Source organism: Corylus avellana, chromosome ca7 (assembly GCF_901000735.1).
Source record: "Corylus avellana chromosome ca7, CavTom2PMs-1.0".
Classification (NCBI taxonomy): Eukaryota; Viridiplantae; Streptophyta; class Magnoliopsida; order Fagales; family Betulaceae; genus Corylus; species Corylus avellana.
The window spans coordinates 3,932,633-3,942,257 of NC_081547.1; the positions used below are offsets into that span (position 1 = coordinate 3,932,633).

General features: G+C 36.7%; 2 protein-coding genes across 2 annotated transcripts; both read left to right on the forward strand.

Moving 5' to 3' along the window:
- Positions 1–263: 263 nt before the first annotated feature.
- On the forward strand, positions 264–2,025 carry LOC132186555 (probable disease resistance protein At5g66900; the record flags this gene model as incomplete). Its single annotated transcript, XM_059600532.1, has 2 exons — positions 264–513; positions 625–2,025. Coding segments are annotated over 2 exons (1,095 nt in total), but the record flags the coding sequence as incomplete, so codon positions are not given.
- A 1,134-nt stretch (positions 2,026–3,159) lies between these two features.
- LOC132186293 (probable disease resistance protein At5g66900) lies at positions 3,160–7,283 on the forward strand. The gene is made up of 5 exons (XM_059600185.1): positions 3,160–3,999; positions 4,529–4,974; positions 5,306–5,676; positions 6,088–6,293; positions 6,401–7,283. The coding sequence occupies exons 1-5, from the start codon at positions 3,369–3,371 to the stop codon at positions 7,240–7,242; spliced, it is 2,496 nt and encodes an 831-aa protein (XP_059456168.1). The 5' UTR covers positions 3,160–3,368; the 3' UTR covers positions 7,243–7,283.
- The last annotated feature ends 2,342 nt before the right edge of the window (positions 7,284–9,625 follow it).

Here is a 9,625-nt window from a genome sequence, read left to right on the forward strand (position 1 = left end):
AAAGTAGTATTTTTTGTACTAGCCTAGGATCTCCATGTGGAAAGCCAATTACTAGAGAGAAGGAAAGTTATACTAGCTAGAACTAATGGAGGATTTCCACTATGATCTTTACCTTTATGCAGCTCGTCTCATAGATGCTTGAGTTTGATTATCTTAAAAACACACATTCATTGTCTTGATTTCTTTTACCTATGTTATAGAAGTCTTCATTTTGATGCATAGTCATGGAAATAAATTTCATATGTGAAGACTAAAGAATTTGAATCTCTTCAAAGCATCTATTTTTTTGCTCATTTTCCAGGAAAGATACAAGTGATCATCTTCGTAAATACTACAGTGAAGACTTTGTCTTACAACATGATCTTCTTAGAGAGCTAGCTGTCCATCAGAGCAGCCAGGAGCCAATAGAACAAACGAAAAGACTAATTATTGACATAAGAGGAAACAATCTTCCCAACTGGTGGATGGAGAAGCGGCAACCTATCAGCGCACACCTCTTGTCTATCTCAACTGGTCAGTTCATCTTTCTCACTTTCAAACAGCCCCACACACGTCCTTACACATGCTGTGACCTATAAAATAGCATTTGGTACCCTGTCACACCATGTTGGGTATTGTTTGCAGATGAAATGTTCTCATCAAGTTGGTGCAATATCGAACCATCCGCAGTTGAGGTTCTAGTTCTGAATTTTCAAACAAAGAATTACAAGTTACCCGAGTTTGTGGAGAAAATGTATAAATTAAAGGTTCTGATTGTCACGAATTATGGTTTCTTTCATGCTGAGTTAGGTAATTTTCAGTTACTTGAGTCTGTACCCTATCTAGAGAAAATCAGATTAGAGAAGGTTTCAATTCCTTCACTTTGCAAGGACCCAATACAATTGAGAAGTTTGAAGAAGATATCCTTGTTTATGTGTAATATAGGTCAGGCTTTTAGGAACTGTACTATCCAGGTTTCAGATGCATTGCCAAATCTAATGGAGATAAACATGGACTATTGTAATGATCTTGTTGAATTGCCTGTTGGGCTTTGTGATATTGTTTGTCTTAAGAAACTTAGCATCACCAATTGTCATAAGCTGTCTGCACTGCCTGAAGAGATAGGAAAGCTGGAAAATTTGGAAGTGCTAAGGCTGAAGTCCTGTACTGATTTGCCAGAGTTGCCAGAGTCAATCAGAAGCCTTCATAAGTTAAGCATTCTTGACATATCTGACTGCCTAAGCATTAGGAAGTTGCCAAAACACATTGGTGAGTTGCATAATTTGAAGAAGCTCCACATGGAAGGGTGCTTGAGATTGCGTAATCATTTTCCACCATCGACTTGGGATCTTGATCAGTTAGAGCTTGTGACATGTGATGAAGAGAGGGCCAAGTTATGGGAGCCTGTCAAGGACTTCCTGACCAATCTACAGGTAGAGGTGGTTGGAAAAGATAACAACTTGAATTGGCTTCCCCTACAAGATTTCTGAGAACTGTTTTTGTTTGGAAAATGCGGAAGGTATGATAAAGTATCTGTAGAATGGTGTAATCTGTAGAACATGATATAATTGTTGATGAGATTTAATGAGTTTCTGCAGAATATAATGGAAAATTCTGCAGAAGGTTATTAGAGATATTTGTTGTTCTGGTTGTGTGGTTGTTTGGGGAATTGTGGTGATAGTGATCTAATTGGTCTTGCTACTATCTGATGGAGAGTTGGAAGAGTTAAGAATGGAATGGTAACGTTGTTTGAGATTCAATGATTTCTGGAGTTAAAATAAATTTCTGCAGAAGATTGGAAAAGACTACTGATGGATGCATATTACTGCTAGTTGCCAGATTTTTGTTTCTATGACTGTTTTCTGTTGCTGGTTGTACAAACTACGAAGTGCATGTATGGCTGTATAGGGGCTTGTTGGGATAGTGTTTGTTACCATCTGAGGTCTCTTTGTGTTTCAACTGCTATGCTGAAGAGTTGTAATTGCTTGTTTTGTTAATGGAAAGCTTATTTATTAAAAGAATAAGATGGCAGGATTAAGTATAGCATTCTCTTCCACTCTTAATTCTTTTACTTTTTGTTGTGAAAAGAGAATGAAACTGAAGTGGATTAGTACACCCAAAAATAATAGGCTAAATTTGAGGAATTGCAGTATAGATATCATGATATACCTTGAAAAGGATAAGTCAATAAATATTTCATAAATTTCATTCAAAACATGCCCTATTATAACACATGAAGTGCAAATGATTGACTCTCTTATGCATTTAACAAAGAAAATTATGGTTTTAGCTCTGAAAAATTCATCAATTTGATGCCACTTACAGATAATATGTGAGAATTAGATGCAGTTTGTAAGGGACGCAGGCATTGAATGGCTAGTAATTTCAGTCCTATGTCAACTCCATAATTTCTAAATTTCATTATAATTCCTTGGTTCCTTAAAAAAAATGAAAGAATAAAAGGACTCAAACTGCTGTCACCAATGCTTGGCCCTCTACCTCTGCCTTCCATGGATGCTTGCTCCAAATTTTTACCATGTTAGTGTGAATTTGAATGAAATCCATTCATTTTGTCGTAAAAATGAACAAGAATGTGGGTTTTTACATTAAACAACACAAGCTAAGTTACCACCATGGTGGTAGTTGAGTTGGTAAAACAGCAGAGGTTAAGTCCCCTCCTTTCTTACTAGTGGTGAGGTTGTGGTGACAAACTTGTATTTCTAGGCAGTAGTTATGGTTCAAACCGAACATTTTACAGCAGGTGGAAATCCCGGTGATCACGCCCAAAGAGAAAAATTACACTGGTTGCTCATTCCATCCTTAAAAAAACAAAAAAACAAAGAAAAGCTAAGCTAAGTCAGAATCTTAAGAAACGTGGATATGTATGAAAATTATTATTAAAAAAATAAAAAAAAGATTCCTAGTTTTTGCGTTTAGAAAAAGTATTTGAATATGATATAAAACTGAGAATTTTTTTTTTTTTTTTTGGTTTTAAAAATTATAAGGTATTTCAAAAACAGTTGACAAACGACAACATGAAACGACCCCGCATCCTCGTACGACGGTTAGTAGGTACTCAAGCGTCCAGGGTCAACGGCGTTACGATTTATAGTCGAAGGCAATAAAACTCGGAAACTTCGGGGGTTAATTCGATGACAATTACTTGCATGATCATTTATCGATTCCATAGGACGAAGTTGCATCTATTCTTCTTTTTCTTTATCTCCAATTGCTTCAAGTTTTGGGTCTTCTTTCCCGTTTCCTCATCAGCACAAGGAAACTGTGAAGAAAAGGAAGAATTTGGGTTTCCCACTTCTTTTTCTTGGGTACAAATTAAATCTTTGGTTTTCGAGTAGTGGAGCTTTTGGGTTAGTTGTCGAAGCGAAGTTATGGCATCCGCATCACTTGTTGGAGGGGCTGCTCTTGGACCAGCATTTGAAAAGGTGTTTTCGATTTTGTACGAAACGGTTAAGGATGTGATAACCACAACCTGCATGTTCGAATCCATCCTCGAACGCCTCAAATCCACGATAGATGTTTTGGAGCCGTTGGTCAACGAGATACGACGGTCGAACAGAGAATTGGATCGCCCAGAAGAGGTCATAAAGGGGTTGATCGAAAAGATGGAAGAGGGCGAGAAGCTCGTGAGGGATTACTCGAAGCTCCCCTGGTGGAAATACCTCATGAGATACCGTTATGCGAAGAAACTCAGCAAGTTGGAGGACGCGCTTTGCTTGTTCTTTGGTCTTGAACTTCCAGTCTTGAATACGAGGAATGTGTTGGAAACCTTGAAGGGGGTGAATGATATTCGTGCGCGAATGAATTTGGTCGGCCTGAATGGTGGGTTGTTGTGTGCAATTCCTGCACCCCCTGATTTTCCTGTTGGGTTGGATTTTCCTTTGAAGGAGTTGAAGTTGCAGCTGCTGAAAGATGAGGTGTCGATGCTTGTCTTGACTGCCCCCGGAGGATGCGGGAAGACCACATTGGTGAAAATGCTTTGTCACGATAAGCAGATTAAAGGTACTTCATCTCAATTCCCTTTTCTTTTCTTTTTTCTCTTTTTTATTTTTTACTTTTTGAGTATAATTTTACTTGTTACTGTGCATAATAACAATCAATAATATGAAATCGAAAAGAGAGGAATGAATAGAAAATCAAGGTACAGATTTACGTAGTTCAACAATGTGCGTATATCTACAGAGAGAGTGCAGTTGTATTTTTCTATTAATGATAGGAAAACCCTAATTGTACGGACTTATTTTAAAAATTTCCAAAGTAACCTGTACTGTCCGTCTACTTGGCCAATCACCGGTGTTCTAATATGAACCAATAGTTCCAACAATTTGCATATTCTTTAAAATCTAGGGTTGCATTCTTTAAAGAGGAAAGGTAATTCTCGTATCTTCTTGATTGCTGGGACTGGGTTTGGGAATTCTGTTCATATATAACTTCGCCATTATGTATGTTTCTGTGTAAAAATATTATAGGACATGAAAATTAATCGTGGTGGCAGCATGCTAAGTTCTAACTTAACCCTTTTTATGGATAGGCATATTTAAGGACAATAATATTTTCTTTGTCCCCGTTTCAAACACTCCCAACCTGAAGGTCATTGTACAAAAGCTATTTCGTCATAAGGTTGATCAGGTGCCAGAGTTTTTCAGTGATGAAGACGCAATCAACCAGCTTGAGCACCTGCTCAATCAAATTGGACAAAATCATAGTACCTTTTTACCCACTCCAGCTCCCCAAAATAATCCTATATTGTTGATCCTGGATGATGTCTGGTCTGGATCAGAATCCCTTCTTGAGAAGTTTGCTTTTCGTATACCTAACTACAAGATTCTAGTGACTTCAAGAACTTCATTTCCAAGATTTAGCTTCACATACAAGTTAAAACCATTAAATGATGAAGATGCAATGGTTCTCTTTCGTCACTCAGCAACCCCGCAAGATGGGAGCTCTTACATTCCTGGTGGAGATACTGTCAAAATGGTACTTTTTCAATCTGCAATATGCATGCATGATATTTGTACTTAGTATATTGTTTGTAATTTTGCTTTTGGGTTTAGTGAGTGAAGAAATATGAATTACCCCTTCTTGTCTTGATAAGTAAAGTGCATAATACCATCTACCTATCAAAATCTAAGCTTGCATTTATGCTTCTTGCTTCTTGCTTCTTTTTTTATACACCAATTGTCCCCAAAACATGAGTATAAAAGGAAAAAGTGGGCATACAAAGCATGTGGTTTAGATAAACCTTTGACCAATATTACCCCTGCAACCTCCAGAATGAGTAATTTTATTTGGTGGCCTTGAATTGCAGATATTGAAATTTTGTGGGGGGTTCCCACTGGCCCTTAAAGTGATTGGCAGCTCACTCTGTGGGAAGCCTGAAGGGGTCTGGCGCAGTAGAGTTATGGAATGGTCTAATAGTGATCATTCTTTTCTTTCTTCTAGTACTAGTAGTGATCTGCTTGTTTGTCTCCAAAGAAGCCTAGATTTCAAAGATGATGAGATCATCATCAAGAAGTGTTTCCTGGACCTAGGTTCGTTTCCTGAAGACCAAAGGATCCCCGTCGCTGTCTTAATTGATATGTGGTCAGAATTACATGAACTAGATGAAGATGGTATACATGCCATTGCCAACCTACATGAAATCGCCATCCGGAATCTGGCCAATCTTGTGGTCACAAGGTACACTGGCTTTATATTTGTATCATGTGATTTTCCTTTCCTGTATGCTGATTTGTTCATGTGTTCAATGCTAGTTTCTAGATTTAATATGTCACTCATCTGACATGTTAATAGCCAAAGTACTATTTGTCATTCTAGCCTATGGATCTCCATGTGGAAGGTGATTTACGAGGAAAAGTTATACCAACTGGAACTAATGGACAATTTCCACTATGTTCTTTACCTCATGTGCAGTTTGTCTCATAGATGCTTGACTTCGATTTCCTTAAAACACAAAATTCATAGTGTCGTCTTCTCTCACCAATTTTATTAGTCTTCATTGATTGGAGAGTCATGGAACTTGTATTTTCTTGTGTGAAGAGTGAAGAACTTGAATCTCTTCTAAGCATCTATTTTTGCTCATATTACCAGGAAGAATGTTAGTGCAGTTGACAACTGTGAAGACTTCGTCTTGCAACACGATCTTCTTAGAGAGCTAGCTATCCATCAGAGCAGCCTGGAGCCAATAGAACAAAGGAAAAGACTGATTATGGACATAAGTGGAAACAATCTTCCCAAGTGGTGGACGGAACAGAGGCAACAACCTATCAACGCCCAGCTCTTGTCTATCTCAACTGGTTGGTTCATCTTTACACTCTCATGCACCCTCTCACACATACTTACACAAGTTGTGACCTATAGAATATTTGGTACCCTATCACATCATAAAGGATGTCGTTTGCAGATGACGTGTTCTCATCAAGTTGGTGCAACATTCAACCACCTAAAGTTGAGGTTTTAGTTCTGAATTTTCAAACAAAGAATTACATGTTACCCGAGTTTGTGGACAAAATGAATATACTAAAGGTTCTGGTTGTTACAAATTATGGTTTCTTTCCTGCTGAATTAGGTAATTTTCAGATACTTAAGTCTGTTCCCTCTCTAAAAAAAATCAGATTAGAGAAGATTTCAATTCCTTCCCTTTGCAAGGCCCCAGTGCGATTTACGAGTTTGAAAAAGATATCCCTATTTATGTGTAATATTGGTCAGGCTTTTAGAAATTATACTATCCAGGTTTCAGATATATTTCCAAAACTATTAGAGATAAACATTGATTATTGTAAGGATCTGGTGGAAGTGCCTACTGGGTTATGTGATATTGTTTGCCTCAAGAAACTCAGCATCACCAATTGTCATAAGTTGTCTGCACTGCCCCAAGGGATTGGAAAGTTGAGGAATTTAGAATTGCTAAGGCTTAGATCCTGTACTGATTTGTGGGAATTGCCAGAATCAATCAGAAGCCTCCATGAGTTGAGCATTCTTGACATATCTGACTGCATAAGCATTACCAAGTTGCCAAAACACATTGGTGCATTGCGTAATTTGAAAGAGCTCCACATGGAAGGGTGCTTGCGATTGCGTAGTCAGTTGCCACCATCAATTTTGGATCTTGAGCAATTGAAGCTTGTAATATGTGACGAAGAGAGGGTCAAGTTATGGGAGTCTATCAAGGAGTTACACCCCAATCTAGAGATAAAGGTGGCTGAAAAAGATATAAATTTAAATTGGCTTTCCAATCATTTCTAAGAACTGTTTTTTCCTGAAAAATGTTGTAAACATAAACGTTATCTTCCCTTCTTTGTTTGCTTTTCCTTTTTCTTCTGAAGAGAGTAAAGTGTATTAGTACATTAAAAATAATAATAATAAAAAAAATAAAAAATAAAATGAAAATTTCAGGGATTACTTTATAGATATGATGATGTAACCTGTAAAATAATAAGTTAAAGGTATAAAAGGATAGAGAGTGTCCTTTTGTTGTAAACTTTGAATAAATATCATGTCATTTCCGACCAAGCTAGAGTTTCAAATGCCTATTGACAGTGCCAAATATTTCTCTGATTGGATATTCTTCAGTAACTCCACAGTTTTACATTTTCATGGAATGTTAATTTTAGAACACATCAACCTACGAAATGGGTCGCTTCCAATCATATCTTTGAAAGCATTTCTATCACTTGTTCTTTTCTCTTTTCTGAGTGCATTAATAGTGGGAATTAAAGACCTACGTTCTTTATAACTTTCTTGTTCCCTCTTCTGGTCTTCCCCATTTGAATATAAAAAATAATAAATAAAAGTTAGAGTTACAAATTATAGCTCTCAGGCAGTCTTGGATAACAAGTTGGTTTGGTATATGTTATGACAAATACCCCCCTCAAACCATCATTCAATTACGACAATGTCCCTCCAAACTACCAAAAATTGATAATGTCTCATCTCCCCAATGATGAAAATACCCTTAATAAAACAAATAAATATAAACCATTTAAAATATAAAAATTTAGGATGTGAATTTTTATTTTTTTTAATTTATTAGAGTATTTTTGTCTTATTAAAAAAAAGAAAAAAAGAAAAAAAAAAAGTTATGGTTATTTTTGTCTTTTTGTTGGCTTTGGAGGATATTGTCAATTGTTTAGTAGTTTGTGGCAATCGAAAGTTGGGAGAAAAAATTGTCAATTGAGTGATAGTTTGTGGGAATTATATTGACTTTTTCAATATCTTTATTAATTGCAATAAGCATAAATCAATAACCGTCATTTGGCTTCCGTAACTCATTATACTCTGACGAAAAGGGAAAATTATTATTAAACCATAATGCTATTCTAATGTTTTTGTAGGGAAAATGTAAACGAAAATTAAACCATAATGCTAGAGCAGCCAAAAAATAAAAAATAAAAAATTTTCCTTAATTGAATACAATTACACAATTATCGTAGAACAATAATAGTGAAACATAGTAATTAGTAAGGCATATCTAATCCCATACAATTTAGTATTTACACGTTAGAAATCATTTCAATTTACATTTAACTCACACCCAGGACTGAACTTCTATTCCATTGACAGTCTCTATCCCGCTAGTTGGCGTTATTTTCTTTTTCTCTTTAAAGAAAAATTTACAGGTAGAATAATGAGTCCCAGTAAACATTAATTGATCATTCAATTACTAGCCATTTAATGCCCAAGGCCCTTGCAAACATCATCTAATTCTCAGATATTATCAGATATTTTCCTAAGAGTAAGATCCAAGCACTACACGATGTCGTATGGATTAGAATAGTAAAATTAAATCTAGACCGTTGGTTATTTTAACAAAAGATCTCCCTTTCCAACCATCCAGCCAGATAGCCGTTGCTGTTAGATTGGAGGAGTTGCTGAAGAGTGAAGAGTGAAAGACTCCACTCCACGGTAAACGGCCAAAACGGGCGTTAAAACTAGTTCTGGAACGTAAAGCAATAATTGCTTCGGACCCAAGTCATAGACTTCGACCAAGTCAATGCGTTGAAACTAGGAAGCTTCGAGGTTAGAGGCATGAAATTTACAAGCATTCTCTATTGCAGCTAGAGAAGGTGCATGTTAATCGATTACTTCAGCTTTTTTCTTCCCCTCCATTTCTTTTCCAGGAAGAAGCGCATGATATTATTCTTTTTTATTTGTTTGGATTTTCTGCTCTGAGACAGTTTCCTCATCAGCGCAAAGAAAATAAGAAAAGAAGTAGAAGAATTTGAAACATAAATTGGTTGAGCTTTGTCTTTGATTCTAGGGTTTCAAAGATTTTGGGTGTTATTAATAGCGCAGCAAAGTTATGGCAGCTCTTGAAGGGGCAGCATTAGGAAAAGCAGTTTCGGAATTGTTTGAAATCGTTAAGGATGTCACAGGGAAGACCCGTAAGTTCGGCGATGTTCTGGAACGACTTGAATCTACGTTAGGTAGATTAAAGCGAGTGGTGGAAGACATAGAAAGGTCATACAGAGAAATGGGTCGCCAAGAGGAAATAAATGCCTTGATCAAACTGATAGAGAATGGCGAGGATCGCGTTAAGAAGTACTCGAAGCTCCAGTGGTGGAAATACCCCATGAGATTCCATTACACGAGCAAACTTCAAAAGTTGGAAGCGGACCTTATCAGGTTC

What these genes read in the sequence shown, in the direction of transcription:
- LOC132186293 (XM_059600185.1), top strand. Translation starts at nt 3,369, where the DNA reads ATGGCATCCGCATCACTTGTTGGAGGGGCTGCTCTTGGACCAGCATTT. An exon ending in TCACGATAAGCAGATTAAAG is followed by an intron (nt 4,000 to 4,528) that starts GTACTTCATCTC and finishes TTTTATGGATAG; the next exon opens with GCATATTTAAGGACAATAAT. An exon ending in GCCAATCTTGTGGTCACAAG is followed by an intron (nt 5,677 to 6,087) that starts GTACACTGGCTT and finishes TCATATTACCAG; the next exon opens with GAAGAATGTTAGTGCAGTTG.